This window comes from Anabrus simplex, chromosome 1, assembly GCF_040414725.1.
Source record: "Anabrus simplex isolate iqAnaSimp1 chromosome 1, ASM4041472v1, whole genome shotgun sequence".
NCBI classification, from domain to species: domain Eukaryota; kingdom Metazoa; phylum Arthropoda; class Insecta; order Orthoptera; family Tettigoniidae; genus Anabrus; species Anabrus simplex.
In genome coordinates this window covers 776,358,819-776,384,522 of record NC_090265.1, presented here as the reverse complement: position 1 = coordinate 776,384,522, position 25,704 = coordinate 776,358,819, and the positions used below count along the sequence as shown (strand labels likewise).

Sequence of the window (25,704 nt, the reverse complement as noted above, 5' to 3'; positions counted from 1 at the left end):
AAGAAAAGACTGGGAAGACGAGTAGAATTAAGTTTGGAAAGAACACTTATGTCAGAACTTTTAATTCATGATGCAGTAGGCTTTCAAAATTCCCTTAAGAATGTCCCAACATGACTTTCAGTTCTTGCTGATAGTAATTGCGTCTGAAATTGCAAGTAATGGTACAGATTATCGGAAAGCTGGCTCAACTAATGACTGACTATATATTTGTAGGTAGGCTATAACTTTAAAGATTCCTAGCAACTAGTGACATTTCACTCATACTATTTGTCTAAAGTATCAAAACAAGCAATTTCAGTTATTGTGTCTGAGGTGTTTGAAGCTTTATACAACAATATCAATGAACTGGTAAAGGTACGATGTAAAGAAAATCTTCATTTAACGTACCTAGTTAGGATAGTATTACTTTGATGATTTTATTCAGCGAGGATCGAAGCTGGAAATGAAACTACATTAGAACACAGCTAAAAGAATACCATACAGAATTAAAGGTACTGTTTATTAGAACTTTCGCTTGGGATTTGGTAGTCAATTTCTAGAGGAAATAAGAAATCATCGTATTCCGCACTACGAATCTGCGTGCTCTAATTGCGACCTTGTGCATTTGCAAACCGAAATGTTAACGGAAACACGAAATGATAGTGAAAAGTTTCATTCACAAAATTTAAAGATATTTTTTTTTATCAACATGCTCGAAAAGTAAATAACACGCAATTTTGTTTCTTAACATACAAAAATGTTGATGAACTAAGTTAACGAAAACATCTGGGTGTGGACAGACCATTAAGTTAAATTAGGTTTATTATGTGAGATGTATACATACCTCATAGCAGGATGTAAGCTGCAAACCATAGAAGACGGGCAAATAGATGAAGTTAATCAGCAGTCCTATTGATAAACACGCGAAGCAGACCAGCATGTAGTGTATTCCGTACATGTAGAGATCAGCAGGAGCACCCATAAGAGTAATGCCGGATATGTGACTGGAAAGAGAACACGCACTTTCTGACTTAAAACAATCTTAATTTTTAACAGCAAATTGTCGCTGTTACAGCAAAACCTAGTATATCACAATGCTCTTCCTATCCATTATTGTGCATAAGACTGGTCACGCTTCCCAGACTCGTGTGGATATTCAGTCCATCACTACAACTTTCGTTAGGTTCATTTTCCTACGCATATGTACAGGAAAATGAATCTCAAATGCATTATACTATAGGGGTTCGTATATACGTCATGAAAATATGCATCATAACCCAAAAGTCCGTTAACATATTACGAGGCAATACTGTACATCACGGGATATTGGAGGTAGAAAGGTAATAATTGACACACACGATTGGCGTGATATGGGATGTTATTGACACCAAAATAAAGTAGACAAAATTACCAACAGATGGCGTGGACACACAAGGAATAATTAGCATAACAATCCAGGTTTACCAAGAACGATGTTCCTTATAACACATGCTAAATTTGTCGGCCGTCATTCATCAACAATACCTATCGTCGAGGGACACTGTTGTGAACAGCACTAACGGGCGACTTGGCCGTGAGGTTAGGGAGCGCAGCTATCAGCTTGCATCCAGAAGATAGTGGGTTCGAACCCCACTGTCGGCAGCCTTGAAGATGGTTTTCCGTAGTTTCCCATTTTCACACCAGGAAAAGGCTGGGGCTCCACCTTAATTAAGGCCACAGCCGATTCTTTTCCGCTCCTAGGTCTTTCCTATTTCATCGTCGCCATAAAACCTATGTGTGTCGGTGCGACGTAAATCAAAATTGTAAATTGTGAACAGCACTGTACAGCATATCCTCAGATATGGTAAGTAATTGCGTACTACTACTACTAAGCCGTTTTCATTCCGTCCGTGAAGGGGACGGCGGGCCTCCTAGACAGTGACGCCGTCTCTCAGGCCAGGGAGGTGTGACGTCGGGTATTGTCTTTTAGCACCCTTACTGAGGTCAGACTTGCGACTTCAGCTAACCCCACAAACAACAATCACTCGGATTGAAGTCGGGGGACCAAGAAGGCCGAGCATGACATGCCTGATGACACCCTCTCTCACGACAGCTCGTTTTATACCGTACATAAGTCTCACGCGGCATCACTGACGTGTTGCTGTCCAGCACCTTCTGTTGGCTTGTTTGTGCACTCGCTGTTGTTGTGATTTTAGCTCTAACAATAAGACCTATTATTTCTATAGACTCAACCTATCTTTTTATGTTAGGGATTTGTGGTTTTTTTAAGCATCACGCTTTTCTTAATGAACATCTGATTTGTGGCTTTCAGAGGTCTCATTTCGAACGGTAGCTCAATTATAAAACCAAGAGTCGAGCAATTTGGCATGGCTTTCACATTTATCCACTTAGAGGATCGATTATGTCTTATCGATCGTATCTGCACAGGCTTATGATTGCACGCATTCCCGAGCGTTCCTGCAAGAGAGGACCCTAAACAGTAGACCACTTAATATTAGAGTGTAGTGAAGTGGAATGTGAGAGAGAAATATTAATAAACGGTGCTATTATGGTAGGCAACTGGCCAACGCAAAAGTCTGTCTTAATCAGAAAGTATTCAAAACCGTTTGCAAAATTTGTGGACTCTTTGAACTTTCAAGCTCTAAGAATGAGTCAAGAAAAATAGCCATAACGAAATATATATGCTAAAATTTAATAAATGTTTTTCACACAAATATGTAAGATTAGTTAAATTCATGTGATACTACGCATGTAGTGGAGCATGCAGTGAGTATATATAATAATAAAAACATAATACCTTATACTGGTGTTCAGTCAAATCATGGGCGATCAATGTCTGAATATGGCAAAGGTGGGTATTTCGATAGCTTTACCAGTTTGCAGGCACACATGCTGTGAATTTTCCATCCCGGGACCAGCCTCGTAATGTCTAGACCGATTATAGATTATCATGATTTAGAGTGAACCTCTCCATTCGATGACCGGTATGCCCTCATGATTTTGTCAGCCATCCATGTTCCTTGAACGGGATAATTCATTTTACATGATAGGTATATTCTCTGAGGCTCAGGTCTTGTCTCAACTGAGGGACGCTTACAACTTCGGAATCACTTTGTTTGACAGATATCGCTGCTGCGTAGCCAAAACAGCGAAGGTCACAATGCTCTTCCTATCCATTATCCTCCTTAAGACTGGTCACGCCTCCCAGTCTCATACGGATGTGCAGTCTATCAGAACAAGTTTTGTTGCGTTCGTTTTCTTATGCTGATATGTAAAGGAAATTGAAAAATTGGACCGTAACCCTCGAGCACCCGCGTTGGCGCGTTTAAGAAAACGAATGCACATTGTTGTACCAGCAATCTGCTGACCTGTGTTGTTAGCTATTCCCTCAGTACAGTTCCAGCTATCTGTGCGAGACTCCAAATAAATGTACTGTATCTCCAATAGAAGCGAATTAAACGGTGTTTGCAAGTTCATAGTGCCACAACTGGCCCATTCACTGAAATGAAATGGCGTATGGCTTTTAGTGCCGGGATTGTCCAAGGACATGTTCGGCTCGCCATGTGCAGGTATTTTGATTTGACTCCCGTAGGCTACCTGCGCGTCATGATAAGGATGCAATGATGATGAAGACGACACATACACCCAGCCCCCGTGCCAGCGAAATTAACCAATCATGGTTAAAATTCCCGAGCCTGCCGGGAATCGAACCCGGGACCCCTGTGGCCAAAGGCCAGCACGCTAACCATTTAGCCATGGAGCCGAACTGGCCCATTCACTGCACAGTAGTGATGGGACATTCGATTCATCACTGCACAGTAGTGATGGGACATTCGATTCATTTGATTCCGTTCACGTTACTGAATCGATACAGTGATCAGATTCACGGCACATTAGAGTCACCGCTCCTACTGCATCTGTGTAGTATGTGCTGGTAAGACGGCAGCAACAGCATTCAGTACTCGCAGCTGCCATCTGGTCATCATACTATGAACTCCTTTCTTAGAAAAAAAATGCTAGTCACTCTAATACATCGAAGGTTTCCGGCGACGCAAGGTGGGAAAGGTTAGGATTAGGAAGGTAGCAGCCATGGTCTGAATTAAGGTACAGTCCCAGCATTTCTTGGTGTGAAAATGAAGAAACTACCGAAAACCATCGTAACGGCTGCCGACGGTGGGATTCGAACCCACAATTCCCCGAATGCAAGCGCATAGCTATGCGATACTAACCGAACGACAACTCGCTCAGTCATTTTTTTTAAATCTGAATTTTTCTATCAGCTAATTTTTTTTTAAATCGTCATATTTTGTATAGGCTACCCGAGATGTACAGTAGCCCGCTGGTTTTCTGATTCAGCATACTGTTGGTTATGTTATTGCGTCTGTCCACAAATTATTGAAGTATTGTGCAACGATGTGACATGGCTCACTGTATGTCTCGCTCCAGCGGAAGCTCGGCTCTCCGCCAGTGTCTAGTGTGCCGATAAGGAGGCGTGTGTATCTTGTGTCTCACTGAGCCGTGCTCGTTCACGATTCTTTCGGTGTGCCGTGGCTCACTGTATGTCTCGCTGCAACGGAAGCTCGTCTCTCCGGCAGTGTCCAGTGAGCCGACAAGGAGTGTGTATCTTGTGTCTCACTGAGCCGCGCTCGTTCACGATTCTTTCGATGTGCCATGATTCACTGTCTCGCTGCAGCGAAAGCTCGGCTCCCCGTCAACGTCCAGTGAGTGCACCACTCAGCACTGTCCGCTGGGAGTAAGCTGAATCGTGTGCCGTGAGCTCGCCGTTCCTGTGCATCGATTCACTCGGACACTTGAATGAATCGATACACTGCTTCGAATCATGCATTCAGTATACAACACTACTGCACAGTGCAAGTCATCATGTAGGCATTCTTCAACGAATTATTTTATTTTTCACCGTAAGTGTATTTTGTACACTGTTTGTTGCCTTCTACGGGAAGTCTCCTATAATCGTTAACTTTATTTTGGGATGAAGGAAATCTATCAAGTCCACAGCTGTGCTGGTTACAGAATTATTATCCAAATTTAGACATAGCGGAGGACAGTGGAAATGACAAATCTGAAAATGAACATGAGCAAATAATTTACAATGAGCATAACTCAGAAGGTGCAGTTGCCAGTGATGCAGAATAAACGGTACAAAACTGAACTGCGCTGATGCCGGAATAAATTTATGCGCTCTAATATGCCGTAATAATTATACTTCTGATATTGACACATAAAAATAGACTGCACTGAAGTCAGATTTTAATGCACTCATTGCCTTAACACATACACTTGTTATTGTTAGTTCAGGAGATAAACACAACTTTTAAGTAGAAGCTTAGTGAAATTCCATAACCTAATATTATACGCAAATGTAATACAGCGAGGTAGAATAAAGTTAATACTAAGTAAAGTATTTCATGAAATAATTGACCAACGATATAACATGGAATTTGGGCATTTAATTTAATTAACTTCGAAGGAGACATTAAAATACGCAATGGAGCACACAGTGCGCCTGCCGAGTGCTCGAGTGAACAAAATAACTGAAGCACTCGAGGGTTAAGGACATCATACTCTAGGAGTGCGTAAATGTCATGCAAGCATACATTCTTACAGAACGGTACGCTAAGGTTCATTTACACATCCGCATAGGAAAATGAACACAACGAACATTGTTCTGATTCACTGCATATCCATGTGTGGCTGGGAGGTGTGACCAATCATAAGGAAAATAATGGATAGGAAGAGTATTGTGAGATACGAGGTATTGGTCTCCCAGTGACGGTATGCACATTATGTAAACTTCTCACAGGTAATTACTAAGCTCTTTAAGAATCTGAACATTGATTAAATGAGACTAATGGCTACATGTTAAACATGCAAAATATTGTTAACGTATGATTTAAATTTACCGAACAATAATTTTGAATTTTACATAACCGAAAGACTTAACTCTTCCGTTAGTGGAGAATATGGTTCTTATTGGCACTTTAGCCGCCGTAATATACCATTTTAGTGTACTGAAGCCTCGTTACAACATTGCACACTGATTGTAATAACGTCGTAACTCATAGCAATTTGAATATGATTTACCAACGCCCCCATATCAAACAATGAGCGCTCCATTTTCCTGTACAACAATTATAAAAACTTTGTCGTCGAATATAATACATGCGCGAGTGTTATGGATGTTTTCTTTGACCAACCACCCTTCCAGTACCGGTTAACGACAAAGCAGTCCTCCATTAACAACAATGATCTCCAATTAGGGCTGTCGTCCAGGTGGCAGTTTACCTAGCTTTTCCTTAAACGTTTTCAAAGAACATGGTAATTTTTCGAATATTTCCCTTGACTAATCCAGCCCTTTCCTCGTCCTATAAATGTATATTTGCCAGAATGTGTCCTCTTGAATTCCAGCTTTATCTTCATATTACGATATTTCCTTCTTTTAAAAGATACGCACAAGTCTACTAATGTCATTGCTCACCACAGCTCGGAACATACCACTTGGTCGAGCAGCACGTCTCCTTTCTCCCAAGTCTCGCCAGCCCATCATTTTAGTAACACTACTCATTTGTCCGAAATCACTAATAACATATAGTGCCCCTATCCTTTGGATATTTACCAGTTTTCTTATCAAGTATACTTGTTGTGGGTCCCATACGCTGGAGCAATACACTAGTTGCGCTCTTGCCAGAGACCTACACGCCCTCTTATTTACATCCTTATGTCAATGCCTAAATACTCTCATAACCATTTTAAGGGATATGTAAACTTTCTTAACAACCTCATTAATACGATTACTGCAAAGAAGATAATTCTTATATTATCAGCCAGGGACTTACAATATCTGACACCAGCGCCTCTCAGGGTGCATGCGCGTGGTGCATGCACTGTGCACGGTGCAAAAGACGACTTGGCTTGGTTGACCAGAGTGCAGACCCCCCACTCCTCGATTTGGAGCAATAGCGCTTACTCTCTCTTTCTGCACGCCTGTCTCGCTCGCTCCGCCTGTCTCCCTCTGCCCCACTTGCGCCGTAGCGCTCCAAATCCGGGCTGATACTTGAGCCGAGTATAGGCGAGTTGAGCCGAGCTTAGCCGAGTAGCCCAGAGACGAAGCGTTGATCCGAGCCATGCCGAGCGGCAGCGATGCACAGTGCACGGAGCTCTTGCGCCTAGATCTGCACGCGTGAGATTTTGGGCGTTTGAGAGGCCCTGTCTTACACTATCACCCCCATCAAGACAAGGTAATTAAAACAGAGAGGACTTTTCGTCTTGGTGGAAATTAATACCTGATTTTTCATCCCATTTACCATCATACCATTGCCTGCTGTCCACCTCACTATTTTATCTAGGTCCCCCTGGAATCGCTCACAATCCTTAAACTCATACACTACTCTATACATTATAATATCGTTTGCAAATAGCCGATTCTTTACTCATACCATTATTATGTATATAAGAATACATAAAAGTCCATTAATACTGCCCTGTGGGGACTCCCCTATTAATCATTAGGGGATCAGATAACACACCTCCTACTCTAATTGTCTGAGTTCTATTGTCTATAAATTTAGCCACTAATTAAAACACTCTTTTGACTAGAAGAATCCTGATTTTCGTCACCAATCTCCCATGATCTATCCTGTCAAAAGCCTTCGATATGTTAATAGCGATACAGTCCATTTGACCTCCCGAATCGAACATTTCTGCTATATCTTACTGGAATACTACAAGTTGAGCTTCACTGGAATAACCTTTCCTAGACTCGAACTGCCTTCTATGAAACCAGTTAGCAATTTCGCAAATATGAACAAAAATAATGATTTCCCAGAGCTTAAAAACAGCCTATGTCAAGCTGACTGGCCTGTAACTATTAGCTTTATGTCCGTCAGCCTTTCCCTTGTACATTGGGGCTATTATTGCAAATCCCCATTCATTTATTATCGCTACTTCATGAAAACAGGAATCGGATAAGTTTTTTGATATGACTCTATATCCTAATCTGCCTTTCAGGTAACCCCACAAATTTTATCAATCTCAGCTGCCTTGTTATTTTTTGTAAATGTCTTTATTATGATGGATTAATGTCAGTAATTGGATTGTATTAGTCACCTACTCTATCTGGACATTATCCTAATATCCAACTAAGTTTACATACATCCGACTGAATACTTCTGTAAGTCTTTGTGCTGTCACAACATATCTGCAACTCACACACCACACATAACTCTATCCTCCACCACAATAACACGCAGATGCCGCCCACCCACATCGGAGGGTCTGCCTTACAAGGGCTGCACTCGGCTAGAAATAGGCACACGAAATTATTATTAGCATACGTCAGCCACAAACAAAAATGGAGTACAAATCTCGTTTCTATGTAAAATCTATATATCGTCGGCTTACTTCTAAAACCTCGTATGTTACAATGTTCTTCCTACCCATTATATTCCTTAACACTGGTCACGCCTCCCAGCCACATATTTATATGCAATCCATCAGAACCTTTTTCGTAGTGTTCACTTTCCTGTGCAAAGGTGTAAAGGAAAATGGACCTTACCATACCGTATTGTAGGAATGTTGCCTTTATGGCGAATTTAAGCACTCCTACAGTTTAACGTATTTAAGGTTCATTTTCCTTTACACATAACCATAGGAAAACGAACACAACGAAAATTGTTCTGAAGGACTGTACATCCATATGTGACTGGGAGGCGTGACCAGTCTTAAGGAAGAAAATGGATAGGAAGTGCATTGGGAGATACGAGGTTTTAGAAGTAAGCCATCGATATACACTCTCCTTATTCATAAATGATCTCTGGAATGACTTTCCTGGAACCTGTTTCCGCCTTAAAGTATGAAACTGGCTGGTCCCTGAGATCTAAACCGCTAAGTTTGTGTTGAATAGGAAGTAATTTAGCTTTTCCCTATAGAGTCTCTTTGGTCTTCTGGTGTAGTGGTGTAGTGTCATGGACGCATTACATCGTTTAACTTGGTACATATCCTACTGACAGCCACAAACGAGCGCAATATTGTCCAGCGGAATAGATAAGGAGGCTCTCCAGAAAATGCCACAGAGATACAGAGTGAACACAGTGAGTAGCTCAGGGTTCTGTCAAGGATGATTTCGGTAAATTCCGCTAAGTAATTGTACGGCAGCTTTTGACCTCCGAATAAAACAGCTGGTTCGTATTTGGTAGTGTTCGAATGGAAGTAGACTTAGTGATAGCTTCCTCCGTGTCTCCGGGTCTTAAAATCGCGGATTCAGACCAGACAGAGTTTGTCGAATATTTTAAGGGCGGGAGTAGGTCCTTTCGACATTCCATGTAACAGTTATCTGGTTACATACTTGGTTTCTACACGATAATAATTACAGTAAGAGTTCATCTTAAGTCGCCCGAAAGAGGTCCATTCCACTTTACCCCTGGGAGAGTAAACTAGAACGATGAAACCTACGCGCAAGGAGCCTAGATGGCGTAAAATCAAAGTGCCTGGACACAGTAGGCCATTTTATTATTACTTATTTCTTTCTTCTTATTCACTTCGAACCACCCATCTTTGGGATACGTCAGATGCTTGTGCTCTTTTTTTCTCACAATACATTTTTCATTCTATCCTATCTCCTTCTTTACTCCTTTGATATTTGAATCGGTTTTCTGGTGTTGATCTTAACTTGGAATCTCTTAGTTTTGTCTTTGGCCACGGTCTTGGATGTACCATTCTTTAACATGACTTCAGTAATCTTAAGATCTCTCAGATCCTTCTCCACGTCCTGAAACCAATTGGGTTTAGCCTTCTTTTTGCAAAATAAGTCAAAGATCTATTTAGTTAATCTGTGAGGATTCATTCAGAATATGTGTCCCTAAAAATCACTCCTCCTTTTCCTCATGGTATCCTAGAGTCTCTCTGACTTTACATAGTGAGCTTCGTTTCTACAGAAAACTTGTTTGTTATTTTGGAATTTAGGACCTATGACCTTCCTGAAAAGCTTCCTCTCCTTGATTTCCAATTTTTCCATTTGCCTTTTCCGCCCCATGGCTAGTGTCTCTGCTGCATAGAGTGCTTCCGGCTCAATTACTGTGTTATAATGCCTTATTTTGGTGTTCCAAGACAGGGCTTTCTTATTGCATTTTTTGATTTTCTGGAAAGCTAGTTTCAATTTGGACCTTCTCGCCTTCATTGCTTTCCTTTCAAGGTTGTTCCATTCAATCCATTCCCCTAGGTACTCCATTCCCCTAGGTACTTGAAACTCTTCACCACTTCTATTTTTTATTTTTTATTTGTGTAAGTATGTATGTATTCATTTATTTTGGACTGCGTGGCAACAACCAATTTCACTTCAGTGTCTGTGTCCTGTTCGTAAAGATATATCCATTCAGTCAAAATACGAGAGAGGATGATTTTAATTGAGGTCGTCTAATCACATCATCATCGTGGCATTCAGCACCACGATAGGGGACCGCTTAGTATCTAACGCGTTACGTTCAAAAGGCTCGCTTGTTTGGAAGCTGAATAATCGTTTGCAATAACATCACTGACATTCAAGTACTCTGTGTTCAGATATCCGCATTCGCTAATATCTCCGTTGCGCGCGTTTGTTTATTGAACTGGCAATACACGGGGTCGTTGTACTGAATAGGACTGGCATCTACACATGGTTCATGATACGTACAGTATGTTTAAGTGGCATGTGGCCATACACGTACAGACTCTTATGTCTTCCATGGTTCAGTCTGCAAGCTTCCGTGAATAAACTAAACGCCTCTACAATCCTTTATTTCCACCTCACACACGGTTGAACTTTGTTATAACGACATCGGTTTCAGCGACAACTTGTCTATAACATCATGTACGAACATATTCCTGGTATGAAATGTGTTTTTCAGCCTTGCTTATTACGGCAAACGTATATTTATCTTCCTCGCATATAACGTCATTTTCAGCCTCAGTTTGCAATAAGATTTTCGAAGAACAAAAGTATTTTAAGAAATATTTGGTTGAAATCTGGCAACCTAACTAATTCTTTCCTGTCTCCTTTTGTCATAGACCGCGGGAATGCAGACATATTCCGCACCCCAATTTAACCCACCCGAATTCTTTTGGTATTAACGGCATCTGTTTGCGGACAGTTTCGACTGGAATTTTCCTCTAAGTGCACGCATTTTAACGCAGTCTGACTACAAAAAGCAAAGTTTTAATGTTGGACGAAAAAGTCAAAGTGATTCAACAAATCGAGAATGACTTTTTTTTAAGTTGACATGTGTCGTTGTTAAATCTATTTGGGAGAACAAGCATAAAATTGTTGCTGCATTTGAATGGAATAGAATGGTTCGAAAATTAAGTGGCTACGAAAACCTGAACGGATTGACGTGGATGAAGCCTAATTATGTATATGTTATTCTTTTCATTTTTCACCTCACCAGATTTATAATACTAAAGTCGGTTACCACGGCAATCGTTTATAACAACACAATTTTCGATGTCGTTATAACCGAGTTGTACTGTAGTTCGGACCTCTTATTATTACACTGACTGACAGAGCAAATGCAACACCAAGAAGGAGTGGTTCGAAAGGGATGAAAGTTGGGGAAAAAACAGAGACGGCACGGACGAATAATTGATGTTTATTTCAAACCGATATGCAGGTTACACAATGCGCACGGCATCGACTCAGTAGGATGTATGACCACCGCGAGCGGCGATGCACGCAAAAACACGTCGAGGTACAGAGTCAATAAGAGTGCGGATGGTGTCCTGAGGGATGGTTCTCCATTCTCTGTCAACCATTTGCCACAGTTGGTCGTCCGTACGAGGCTGGGGCAGAGTTTGCAAACGGCGTCCAATGAGATCCCACACGTGTTCGATTGGTGAGAGATCCGGAGAGTACGCTGGCCACGGAAGCATCTGTACACCTCGTAGAGCCTGTTGGGAGATGCGAGCAGTGTGTGGGCGGGCATTATCCTGCTGAAACAGAGCATTGGGCAGCCCCTGAAGGTACGGGAGTGCCACCGGCCGCAGCACATGCTGCACGTAGCGGTGGGCATTTAACGTGCCTTGAATACGCACTGGAGGTGACGTGGAATCATACGCAATAGCGCCCCAAACCATGATGCCGCGTTGTCTAGCGGTAGGGCGCTCCACAGTTACTGCCGGATTTGACCTTTCTCCACGCCGACGCCACACTCGTCTGCGGTGACTATCACTGACAGAACAGAAGCGTGACTCATCGGAGAACACGACGTTCCGCCATTCCCTCATCCAAGTCGCTCTAGCCCGGCACCATGCCAGGCGTGCACGTCTATGCTCTGGAGTCAATGGTAGTCTTCTGAGCGGACGCCGGGAGTGCAGGCCTCCTTCAACCAATCGACGGGAAATTGTTCTGGTCGATATTGGAACTTGGAACAGCCAGGGTGTCTTGCACATGCTGAAGAATGGCAGTTGACGTGGCGTGCGGGGCGACCACCGCTTGGCGGCGGATGCGCCGATCCTCGCGTGCTGACGTCACTCGGGCTGCGCCTGGACCCCTCGCACGTGCCACATGTCCCTGCGCCAACCATCTTCGCCACAGGCGCTGCACCGTGGACACATCCCTATGGGTATCGGCTGCGATTTGACGAAGCGACCAACCTGCCCTTCTCAGCCCGATCACCATACCCCTCGTAAAGTCGTCTGTCTGCTGGAAATGCCTCCGTTGACGGCGGCCTGGCATTCTTAGCTATAGGCCCTACACGTGTCCTGTGGCACACGACAACACGTTCTACAATGACTGTCGGCTGAGAAATCACGGTACGAAGTGGGCCATTCGCCAACGCCGTGTCCCATTTATCGTTCGCTACGTGCGCAGCATAGCGGCGCATTTCACATCATGAGCATACCTCAGTGACGTCAGTCTACCCTGCAATTGGCATAAAGTTCTGACCACTCCTTCTTGGTGTTGCATTTGCTCTGTCAGTCAGTGTAAATCACAATTACTAAACCTATTTATCGCGCCTTTAGTTACTCTCTATCTCACCCATCATGGCTGAGTAACCCACCTGACATGATCAAAGCTAGTTTATATGTTCAACTCCTTCCATAGAATTTTTTAGCCGTTATCTCCTTCTGAGTATTCTCCTGGCATTGTCCCCACCTGTTTGCACCAGTGTCAATTGTTGTTACTTTCATATCCGTTACCTCTAACTTATGAATAAGATATTCCGAGTCCACCCACATTTTACTCCTGCAGAGTAAAGGTGGTCTGAAAACGGACCGCGGTAAAGATTATATTCGCCGAATGCTGACATTCTCCCTGCAGAATAGCTTTAATCACAACTTCATGCTCACAGTATTACCTATGCTGTGCCTGGGTTAACTTTTACCTCATATACTATCATCTTGGGAGAATAAAAATCCAAAATTTCCTGAAATTATTGACAATTTCAATTCCTGAATTCCCAACTAGACATTACGTTTCTTTTCTAGTAACCAGGGCTGCGTTTACGCATGGGCCATGGTTCGGCGTTGCAATGTTTAGGGGACGGGAATATTTTTCAACACATTCCAGTCTGCGAGCGTAGTTCGCAGCGGGCATAACGACGTTCACGACGCGCTGAGAGCATAGCCCCTAGTAAGGTTTGACAATTCACTAAAAATCGAGAACGGGCTATGCACGCATTCTGGTAGCTACATCCTGTCTCTTCATGTGTTAGTTATAAGAGTTTTCAACACATGGTTTTCAACACATGGCAGTATTATCTGTCTAAGTCGGAGAATTTACGGTATTTTCGACGAGTGTGCATTAGTAGATGTTGTCACTCGTTGTGCTTTAAAACATGGTTTCTCGCAGCAAACAAGTGCCTGATGAAAGTGATATATTCGATATCATATGCAATTATAATTCCTCATATCTATAAACATATATTAATATGTATGCATCCATACGTAATCACGCAAATATGAAAAAGGTGGAACATACGGTAGGCTGTAAAACGAATTCCTTCATATTCAGATGTCAATAATATTTACGTTTTTGCAGAAATTATAATTACATAGCTTCAATATCATCTTCACTCTGAGTCCTGCGCTAACATGCCACTGTTGTCACATAAGAGTATATATAAATTTTCATAAGAACTGCCATATTCATTATTGTTATTACTATTATTATTGAACATTTATTATTAATTCATTTTCATAATTGTTGTTGTAATCCAATTGTAATGCACATTTGAAATTGTCAAAATAAGGTAAATAATATAGTATAATATTCTTTTTAATTCGTAAATGTGGTATAATATATCGATGGCTTACTTCTAAAACCTCGTACCTCCCAATGTACTTCCTATCCATTTTCTTCTTTAAGACTGGTCACGCCTCCCAGTGACATATGGATGTACAGTCTTTCGGAACAATTTTCGTTGTGTTCGTTTTCCTATGGTTTTGTGTAAAGGAAAATGAACCTTAAATACGTTAAACTGTAGGAGTGCTTAAATTCGCCATGAAGGCAACATCCCTACAATACGGTATGGTAAGGTCCATTTTCCTTTACACACTTGCACAGGGAAATGAACACTACGAAAAAGGTTCTGATGGATTGCATATAAATATATGGCTGGGAGGCGTGACCAGTGTTGAGGAATATAATGGGTAGGAAGAACATTGTAACATACGAGGTTTTAGAAGTAAGCCGACGATATAAATAATTTTAAATATTCAAGTGATTGCTGACGTGAAACAAACAACATTTCTCATTACTAGATGCTCAAAACTCACAAAAAAAGACATGTAAATATCTCCTATAGGACCAGAGAAATAAGTATTTAAAACCCTTTAAAATGCCAAGAGCACAACGTTTGTTAGGGATATTCCAGCACAAACCGGAGTGGATCAAATCCAGGTCATATGTACATAATATATTCATACATTTAGTATTCGTGTTCGAGATACAAGCCCTCATTCAAGGATGGTCAATCAGTTAAACATCGTGTTAATAAAATATTTAAAAATACACACTGATGTTTGATATCAGACGAGACCAACCTCGCTATTCTTACGGCACAGGTCACAGTACTTCAAAGACAATTAACATCTGTTCAACTGAAATAAAAGTAATGTATTCACCTACAAAGATATAATTCTTAGAATTTCGAACTGAAACTGTATTTTTATCATAAGTTTGGAGTGTATGTCTAAGTGTTATTGCACATTTCAAAAGTAATTCATTATTAATCAATTTTCGGAATAACCGGCAAATTCCAAGGATAAATCACTGTGATCCATTAAAAAAGGTAATTGAAATAAACTAAAGCTTTACTGACCTCATTTAATTGTCTTCCTTTCAATTATTTCCACATACTGACAACACTTCAGATACACACGAAATATTCCTCCACTTTCAGACATGAAGAAAGAAATAACTACCGCTAAGTACTGCGGGTCAAAGGCTCCATATTATCACTAGAATTGTTAATAGCTACGTCTGTCGTGATAATGCTGCGTAATTAATGGGACACTATTTTATGGGGATAGTTCCTGAGTGTAATCTCGTGGATTATGGAAATTCCACCGCGCACCTGCCGAGCGAGCAGCTACAACTTACATTACTTAGAACACAGGAACAGCCAAGAGTGTATTGATACCTCACCGTAAATATAGTTGTGTTTATAAGAACTTCATCACTCTAAAGTACATCCAAATAGTTTGATTTCTGGCTTAGCTGGACCCACAAGTTCCTGCAAGCATTGAGGGGTACCCAGATGTCACAATTTAGCCTTCAATATCTATGCATAACTAACTCACCAACAGATCGGATTATTCCTGTCACAACATTATGCTCCTAACAACAAAATAATTTATTTATAATCAAAATCATAATTAAAATTAATAAATTTAGTATGAAAATTAGTCTTTGCAAGACTAATATGATGTCAGTAGATAAGAAACCCATGAGAATCGAATGTCAGATTCGGGATATGAAACTGAAACAGGTAGATTATTTCAAATATTTACGATGTATGTTCTCTGAGGATGGTCGTACAGTAAGTGAGATTGAATGAAGGTACTGCAAATCTAATGCAGTGAGCTCGCAGTTGCGATCAACAGTGTTCTGTAAGAAGAAAATCAGCTCCCGGAGGAAGCTCGTTTTACATCAGATTGTTTTCAGACCAATTTTGGTATCTCGGAGTGAAAGCTGTGTGGACTCAGGATATATTTTGTCCACTCCACGTTCCATCTCGTTTCGATAGCAAAATATCTAGTCTAGAATATATGCGTAATTAAAATACATTGTGTTTTCATTGACATGGAACAACAAAGTACATAATAACAATGAAATGATTGATAAAAGATTCCTCCGCAACGCGTTGTTGCCACGTTACCAAGTTATGGATCGATCCAATATTACGGGAGTTCCATAGAGTACTAGAAAACGTTCAAGTCATGTAATATTTTTAGATTACTTCACGTTTTGATATCTGTTGGAATTTTAGTAGGTATCAAATTATATTGAAATTGATAATTATCAGCTGTCGAGTATAATGACGTCCACCAAGTGCATCATCGTTGTCGCCGGCTATGGGTTCATGGAGGAACTAATTGTAGAAGCACAAGCTGGGACACGTAAGCTCCTTACACTTGGCACTCATTTCTACTCTGCTTTCTTATTCCTTCCTGTGGACTGTTTTACCGGACCCGTATTTTCGTTCCTTATTGTTCAAAATTTTGTGGGTTGTTCTGTAGGAGCCCATACAATGCTACAGTTAAACGATAAAGTGTTTTTCCTGGAAATCTAAGGGAAACTAAAGTCTTACACTCCTTAACTTTGTGGTTGCAGTGGGTTTCCATCATATGTGACTTTCACCATTGTGCAGATTATTTTTAAGTGGACACAAGTAATTGAGAAAATGGAACCTATTTTGGTAAATTCATGTCATGAACGGTGACACGTGTTATACTGAACAGTGAATTTTGCAGGGTTGGTGATAAATAAGGTTAGGAATTAGGGAAAATATGTGGATGACCGGTGTCTGACCCCGTTTAAAGCAATTTAATGCATATTTCAGCCATTTTTATTGTTTTTGGTTATTGTTTGCTCATTTCAGTGATATACGGTCATATTTGGTTACAATTTCAGCATATTTGTTGAAATTGAGGAGTCATTAACGAGTTATCAGCGTCGAGTTTCAAACACAGGACTTCCAAAGAGTGTAGGAGATATATTCTATTCCCGGAACAGAAGATCTGATTCCAAGACGGAGCTGACATAAGGACTTCTTTCTGGACATGATACGCGTGAACTCGCGCAACGTGACGGTAGTGTGTTTCCGCCTTTGAATCCCTCCAGTAGATATGTTTAACTCAAAAGCAATTAGCAAAAAATTAAATTCCATGTTATCCCTCGCCCATTTCTTCCTTGAGGGGTACACTACCCTTTCACTACCAACGAATTTCAGCAGATTGCCCTCAATAAACTTCCTGTTAGGTGGTGTCTTCTAACTTACGCCGACAGACACATAAAGTATGCTGATACTTCGGTTTTTTACATTTATTCAGGAAAACCGAGCGGGAACTCCACCTCAGGGCTATGGCACTGAATGAATATTGAAAATGTTAACGTACTGTAGCTCTCTGTGTTTGTTATTTAAGGCGTTTAATGGTAGAAATAATCTAATACTAGGTACTTACCCGTAAAGTACATAAGTCATATTTGATCGCTTTAGGTCATATTGCATTCATATTTTGTACTTCTTTATGTCACCGAGTCCTAATAAAAAGACATTGCGACTTTGGGATTTGTTAATAAACCAGGAGAGCTGGTAGGTAATTAGAGAAACATTTATTCGCTGATACTCATACTTATACCTTGAAGTATCAATTCGTTTAGGACGTCCGGTACCCAAACTCCCATACAGCCGGTCGTAAAAACTGTGAACTTAAGTGTAACATAATTCTTTTTGAAAGCTATCCAGGATGTTAATCGCGACTAGTTTGAGCGTACAAGACCTGGAGTGACCGAGTGGTTGTTGACAAGACTTGCCCACATCACCACTCCGTGTCGCCTGTGACAGAGAGATTGTATATTGCACGATGTCACCCAGTCGACAATTCATGTTTTCTGCTTTCTCGACAATATCTGCCCGGTTAATTGAATCGAATGGGAATTTCAAAGTTCACTGCATTTAACAGATGATTCCGCCAATTCATTCGCGCTCTATGGACAGTTTCATCGTGATCCATGTTCCACTGAGAGCCAAATCCTGACAGAATGGCATTTCATAAATAAGTGAAAGAACTAGTGAGTGAGTATCAATCAGTCACTACTGATCTGCATTTAGAGCAGTCGCCCAGGCGGTACATTCCCTAGCTGTTGTTTTCCTAGCCTTTTCTTGAATGATTTCAAAGAAATTGGAAATTTATTGAACATCGCCCTCAGTACGTTTTTCCAATCCCTAACTCCCCTCCCAATAAAGGAATATTTGCCCCAATTTTTCCTCTTAAATTCCAACTTTATATCCATATTGTGATCATCCCTACCTTTAAAGACACTTCTTTATTTCTTTCTTTCCTTTTTCCTTTCTTTCTTTCTTTCTTAATCTGCTTACTCTCCAGGGTTGGTTTTCCCTCGAACTCAGCGAGGGATCCCACCTCTACCGCCTCAAGGGCAGTGTCCTGGAGCGTGAGACATTGGGTCGGGGATACAAATGGGAAAAATGACCAGTACCTCGCCCAGGCGGCCTCACCTGCTGTGCTGAACAGGGGCCTTGGTGGGGATGGGGAGATTGGAAAGGATAGGCAAGGGACAGGGAAGGAAGCGGCCGTGTCCTTAAGTTAGCTACTATCCCGCCATTTGCCTGGAGGAGAAGTGGGAAACTACGGAAAACCACTTCCAGGATGGCTGAGGTGGGAATCGAACCCACCTCTACTCAGTTTACCTCCCGAGGCTGAGTGGACCCCGTTCCAGCCCTCGTACCACTTTTCAAATTTCGTGGCAGAGCCGGGAATCGAACACGGGCCTCCGGAGGTGGCAGCTAATCACACTAACCACTACACCACAGAGGCGGACTTTAAAGACACTACTCAAACTTATTCGTCTACTAATGCCATTCCACGCCATTTCTACACTGACAGCTCAGAACATACCACTTAGTCAAGCAGCTCGTTTTCTTTCTCCCAAGTCTTCCAAGCCCAAACATTGCAACAATTTCGTAACACTATTCTTTTGTCAGAAATCACCCAGAACAAATCGAGCTGCTTTTCTTTGGATTTTTCCAGTTCTTGAATCAAGTAATCCTGGTGAGGGTCCCATATACAGGAAGCATACTCTAGCTCGGGTCTTACCAGAGACGTGTGTGCCCTTTCCTTTACATCCTTACCACAACTCCTGAACACCCTCATAACCATGTGCAGAGATCTGTACCCTTTATTTACAATCCCATTTATGTGATTATCCCCATGAAGATACTTCCTTATTTAGCTTACAGTGATCCCCATAAGGAACTTTCACCCCATCAACGCAGTAATTAAAACTGAGAGGACTTTTCCTACTTGTGAAACATAACCTGACCTTTAAGCCCGTTTATCACCATACAATTTGCCTATTGCCCATGTCACCACATTATCGAGGTCATCTTGCATTTGCTCACGATCTTTTAACTTATTTATCACACTATACAGTATAACATCATCCACAAAAGTCTTACTTCTAGTTCCACTTCTTTATTCATATCATTTATATATATATATATAAGAAACCATAAACATCCAATAATACTACCTTGAGGAATTTCCCTCTTAAATATTACAGGGCCAGATAAAGCTTCACCCACTCTAATTCTCGTCCGGCTGGATGGCTAAACGGTTAGCGTTCTGTCCTTTGGTCCAGTGAGACCCGCGTTCGATTCCCAGTTGAGTCGGGCATGTTAACCTTCATTGGTTAATTCTGATGGCTCGGGGGCTGGGTGTGTGTGTTGTATTAAGCATTAGAAAAAATCCTAGGAAGGGCCCCCTCCTCACAGACGGACAGGTCGCCTAATCGGCGTCAAATTGAAAGACCTGCACCAGACCTCTCTGAAGGCCACACGCCATTATTATTACTCTCATTCCCTAGTATATTGAGTGTGGCCCAGGTACAAGGCGGTGCGTAGGAAATACATGAAATAATAATAATATTAGAACCCTTCGGCATTCAAACAGGCGTTAGACAAGATGATGGACTCTCTCCTATTCTGTTCAACCTCGTTCTAGACAAGGTTAAAGAAGAATGGAAGGAAGAACGCAAGATAACCTCTACATACCGTATCTCGATTTTGCAAATGATCTGGTGATACTAACAGAGGATGAGGAGACTGCCGTTAAATAGCTCGAGATAAGGAAAGTGCATAAACGGTGGGACTACAGATATCGTTCGAGAAAACTAAATTCTTACATTCAAAGACACATATAAATTGCCTGAGGGCAAACTATGGTACAATTGACATCGTCCCTTACTTTAAATACCTCGGAGAATTTATCGAACTGACAGGCCCTGAAAAGATCTCACAACAAACTCGTCTTCAAAAATTAAATTAGCATTAGGGCTAGTCCAAATTGTTTAAAAAAATTCATTTCAAGACATGTAAAAATTCGGCATTCCAATACAGTCATAAAACCAAGAAGTCTTTACGCAAGTGAAACACTGGCACTCAACAGTAAAGAAGAACTTGAAGACATCAAAAAAAGAAGAGATGAAGATCATTAGGAAAATCTTAGAAGTAGGGTATACCCTACACGTTTACAGGTTGCAAGAAATCAGAACAACAGGAACTTTCTCAAATATTGAAATTGGCATTAAAAACGAAATAAATTATTTGATCATCTCACTAGATTACCAGAAAGTCGACTGACATAAAGGATAAGAGTTTAAGTAACCTCAGTTAAGAACTCATCACCCTTGCATAACGAGCTTTGAAAGGACCTCAAAATCGCAAACATAAGTTCAACAGACGTTCTAGAAAGAGACGTCTTTAAACACAAAGTAAACAATTGCGAAGCGACATCAGAGCAACCACAACAAGAGCAGTACAGACCAAAGTGATCGGGAGAACGTAAACGAATCTTCCCGGAAAGAATGAAAGCCTATTGGAACAACAAGAAAACCCAGAGAAGAATTGTTTGAGTTATTTGCTTAACGTCTTCCAATATTGGGAGAATTTCTTCTAGTAACAATAATAACAGTAATAATAATAATGTTCTTGAAATAAACCGAATTGTTTATCTGTCTATTATTTCGTGACCGTCCACCGCAACATAGTCTTCCTACACGGATAATAGTAGTGACTTCCCGATACTAATTTCAGTTTAGAAATGACCTAGTTTTACGCACTAGTGTGCGTACAAGTTATATTTTACGCATTTTGGCTTGAAATTGGAAATATTCAGAATAAAGGCTTTTAATTACTTCATTGAATATACAAAGGAAATGTTTGATTTCATATAATTTTCAGCAGGTTCTTGATGCTTTTCTCTTACAACAAGCTTATATTTAAATTAAGTGTTTAACGGTTTAACACAGTTGTGTACTCGAAAACAAGTCTACAGCTGCCAGTTTTCATTAGAAACCTCACTGTTGTCATAACGTCTGAATAAAGAGTGACATTACGAAGTTTGGAACTTTAGTAGTGGCAACACTGCTTTAGAGATGGCATGCAATGAGACCTAACAACGTCGCTGATAGCGCACGTTAGTTACATACCTACCTTACCTCAGAGCACATAGAGTCTCCCTTCTCACACCACGCGCATGCGGACAGAGCCTCGTGTTAGTGGCGGTCTAAGGTAGTGTTGTCACGAAACAGGAACAAAAGAGTTGGATAAAGATTGAATGTCGTACAGCACGACAGTGTCATCAAGCTCTCCTAGAGGCTTGCGGAGAATCTGCATTGCCTTACAGAACAGTGGCACGGTGGGTGAAAGCCTTCAGCGAGGGACGCCAAAATGTGGCAGACATACGTCGGCCAGGTCATTCTAGTGTTAGTGAAGAAGAAGCTCACACTCTTGCCGCGCTACTGGACACTGATTGACGCCGTACGATTTGTGAGCTGGTCCGAGACACCGGATTAGCGAATACGACTCTGCTTCACATTCTGAAGGAATGCCTGGGCATGAGAAAAAGTACATCACCATGGGTTCCGTGTGATTTCAGAGAAATGCAGGAATTGTTACGATACGACGCTGCTCGTAACCACTTGGAGTGCTATGAGTGGATGAGACATAGCCACAAGTGAAACGCCAGTCGAATCAATTACGTCATTACCGGTCACCACGAAGATGGAAAGTTCCTCAGAACCCCCGCCGTGTGAAAATGGTTATTCCCGTGTACGACTGTAATTATGTTATCGTAACGAATTACGTTCCTCCACAGCAGACCGCCAATAGCGGTATTACTGTTCATTTTTTTTTTTGCTAGGGGCTTTACGTCGCACCGACACAGATAGGTCTTATGGCGACGACGGGATAGGAAAGGACAAGGAGTTGGAAGGAAGCGGCCGTGGCCTTAGTTAAGGTACAGCCCCAGCATTTGCCTGGTGTGAAAATGGGAAACCACGGAAAACCATTTTCAGGGCTGCCGATAGTGGGATTCGAACCTACTATCTCCCGGATGCAAGCTCACAGCCGCGCGCCTCTACGCGCACGGCCAACTCGCCCGGTCTGTTCATTTTTGAAACACAACCTACGACCAACTTTGCAAAAGAAGCGGTAGCACTTTCTACAGAATCCACACATCATTTTGCACAACAACCCTAGGCCGCACACAGCGCAAGCTCCGGCACATTTGTTCGGACAATGGGGCTGGGAATTGCTGTACCATCCACCATACTTGTGACTTTGACTTGATTCCTAAGAATGATGCTTGTTTGTTGTTTTAAGGGGCCTAACATCGAAGGTCATCGGCCCTCCTAAGAATGAGGAACCACTTCTTGGCATTCGCTTCAGAACTGTTCTAGAGTTTCGTCAGGCAGTAGACCGCTCCACTTGAACTATCAACACAACAGGTGCTGCTAAACGTATCCTACGACTTCCACATCGCTGGCAACGGGTTGTACACAATGCTTGTGACTACTTTGAAGGGCAGTAAAACTTGGTAAAATGTATCTCTGTTATACCAGTTGTAATTTCATAGTTGCCCATATTAAAGTTCTAACCGTCGTACTTGTTTGATGAAATAGCAATTGTAGCGTGTAGGCGGGTAGCGTTTACTCATTGCTATACAATTACACAGTCACACAATCAGTCTGTGTTCACGCAGTTTAGTTGCACTGGCTATTCAGTTCCGAGCTAAAAACGTTGCACTGAACACACCCCTGTAACTGCAACTTTTACCCTTTTCAACTCACTGTACAGTGTTCACGGCCACAGAGTCCACAGTTTACGCGCGCAACACAGTCACACAAATGCGTACCCGGTACCACGTTCACAGTCACACAGCAATATTCTACCTTGGGTCCCACGTTGCTTAACTGAACTATTTGTCGCTTCACTCACAGCAGCATTCACTCCGCAATGCTGTCACTGTTTCGCTCACTGGTAGAACACTTCTACGTGTACGACTGAGCTCACGTGACCCCTCAATCCGGCTTGCCTTAATTAGCGAGGCCGGCCTTTCCAGATACTTCGAGTAAGGAGACCCCTGCAGAGTCCTCTACAAGGCGAATGCTCCGGGCGCACGGTCGAGATCCTTCTTACAGCGCTGGAGAACCTCAGTGAGGTCCAAGCTAAGCTCGCTGCTACCAATGGATCGGTGCGTGGTTTGCAAGAGAGTGGGGCTACTTAACGAACACAGGAAGGAACCTTTGGTCCGTTCTGGCACGTTTCTGAAGGCTAGGATGAGCGGATGAGGGTGGTGCTGTTTGTAGGGGCATACAGTATTTTTCTTTTTTTTTTTTTTTTTTTTTTTTTTTTGCTAGTAGGTCTCTTGGCGACGATGGGACAGGGAACGCATAGGGATGGGAAGGAAGCGGCCGTGGCCTTAATTAAGGTACAGCCCCAGCATACAGTATTTTGGGGAGGGTTGGGTCGTCTCGGGTTACCAGGAGTTTGTTAGAAGGGAGAGTAGGGACTTTAGGTGTTATGTGTACAGTAGAGTGGGGCTGGGAGATGAGGTTCCTTGCGATAGGGAGTGTATGGGGGATGGAGGGGGGAGTAGTTATGTGTGTTAGCAGGGACGGGAGAGGTTCATATTGAGGTTTCAGTACTGATTGGAGCTGACGTCTCGAACAATGTGCCCTTATGGTCTGCTTGAAGAAGGGGCAGTCAGGATACGAAGTTGCGTGATTGCCGAGGCAATGGCGATGATTAAAAAATCTGTTGCAGCGAGTGTCGTTCTTGCATTTTGCGTCTGAGTCCGGCTCCATGTCTAAGTGGTTAGCGTGCTGGCCTTTGGTCACAGGGGTCCTGGGTTCGATTCCCGGCAGAGTCGGGAAATTTATTCATAATTGGTTTATTCAGCTGGCATGGGGGCTGGGTGAATGTGTCGTCTTCATCATCATTACATCCTCATCTCGATGCGCAGGTCGCCTACGGGAGTCAAATCAAAAGACCTGCATCTGGCGAGCCGAACTTGTCTTCGGACACTCCCGGCACTAAAAGCCATACGCCATTTCATTTCATTTCATTTTTGCGTCTGAATGGTGCAGTTGAAGGCAATTATAACACATTATGACCAGTGAGAGGCGGTTGTTGTTTCTTTTTTTCTGGGGGGGGGGTGTTTCTGGTTCGAACCTTGGGGAGGACTGTAGTTTGGGTTGCTAAATGCACCTGCCGAGCTGCGGATACAGTGTGCGGATTGGGTTTGGGTGAGCCTGGCTGTTCGTCGGTTTGAGTGGTTTGTGAGGTGGTGGGCTGAGTGGCTAAAGTTTTTTTTTTTCGGATTTCCTGTTGTTTGGTGTTGGGAGGTTTAGGTTTGATGGGTTTGGTTAGAGTATAGGCTAGGTAAGATGGCGATGGCAATAGTGGTGGTGGTTCGCTGTGGGGCGATTGGGTGGAACTTGCTCTATCCCTCTTCAGGCTATCCCAGTTACTTTTGGGGTCTCTGCAGCCATCCAGACTCAATTTGATGTCGACTGGGACTTAAGCCCGTTTGCCCGTCCTGATGCCAAGTCATTTTTGAGATGGACATCTCAATCCAGGATCGGCCTGGATTCGAACCGCGACCATCCGGGTGGGAAGTCAGAAGCTAAGTCAGTTAGCTAATCGCGCAACCCCAAAATGTTGGGCTCTGCCACAATATTATAACTGAACTGCCTAAAATTATTGGATGGGGACGTATCCGGCGAACGCTTTGACGCTGATTACGTGCTGTGATGGATCATTAACTATTGCTCTAGTGTTGGGTGAAAATTGTAAGATAAATACCATATGAATAAATAAAATAATGAAATAATTCAATCGCCTCACGCTTGGGCGTTATTTGTAACATTCAGAAAATTATATTGATCAAAATATTATTTAATTTTTACCACAATTAATGTAAATGTCACATCGCGACTTCCAATGAAATGAAATTCAAAGTGAGTGAATAAACAAAAAAATGATGCTAGTGACAACAACAACAACAACAACAACAATAATAATAATAATAATAATAATAATAATAATAATAATAATAATAATAATAGAATAACTTGTATTCTGCCGATTCGATACCTAACCACTCTGAAAATGAATAAGTGGGTAGGAACTGCACCTATGTTCTCCAATAGCG

The 25,704-nt window shown here is 42.0% G+C and overlaps 1 protein-coding gene across 1 annotated transcript in view; it reads right to left on the bottom strand.

Annotated features, from left to right (window-relative positions):
- LOC136857509 (sodium-coupled monocarboxylate transporter 2) overlaps nucleotides 1-25,704 on the bottom strand; it is a 144,197-nt gene that overhangs the window by 78,284 nt on the left and 40,209 nt on the right. The window contains exon 3 of the mRNA XM_067136218.2: nucleotides 824-983. Within this exon, the coding sequence (XP_066992319.2) occupies nucleotides 824-983 (160 nt within the window). The remainder of the gene's footprint in view (nucleotides 1-823; nucleotides 984-25,704) is intronic.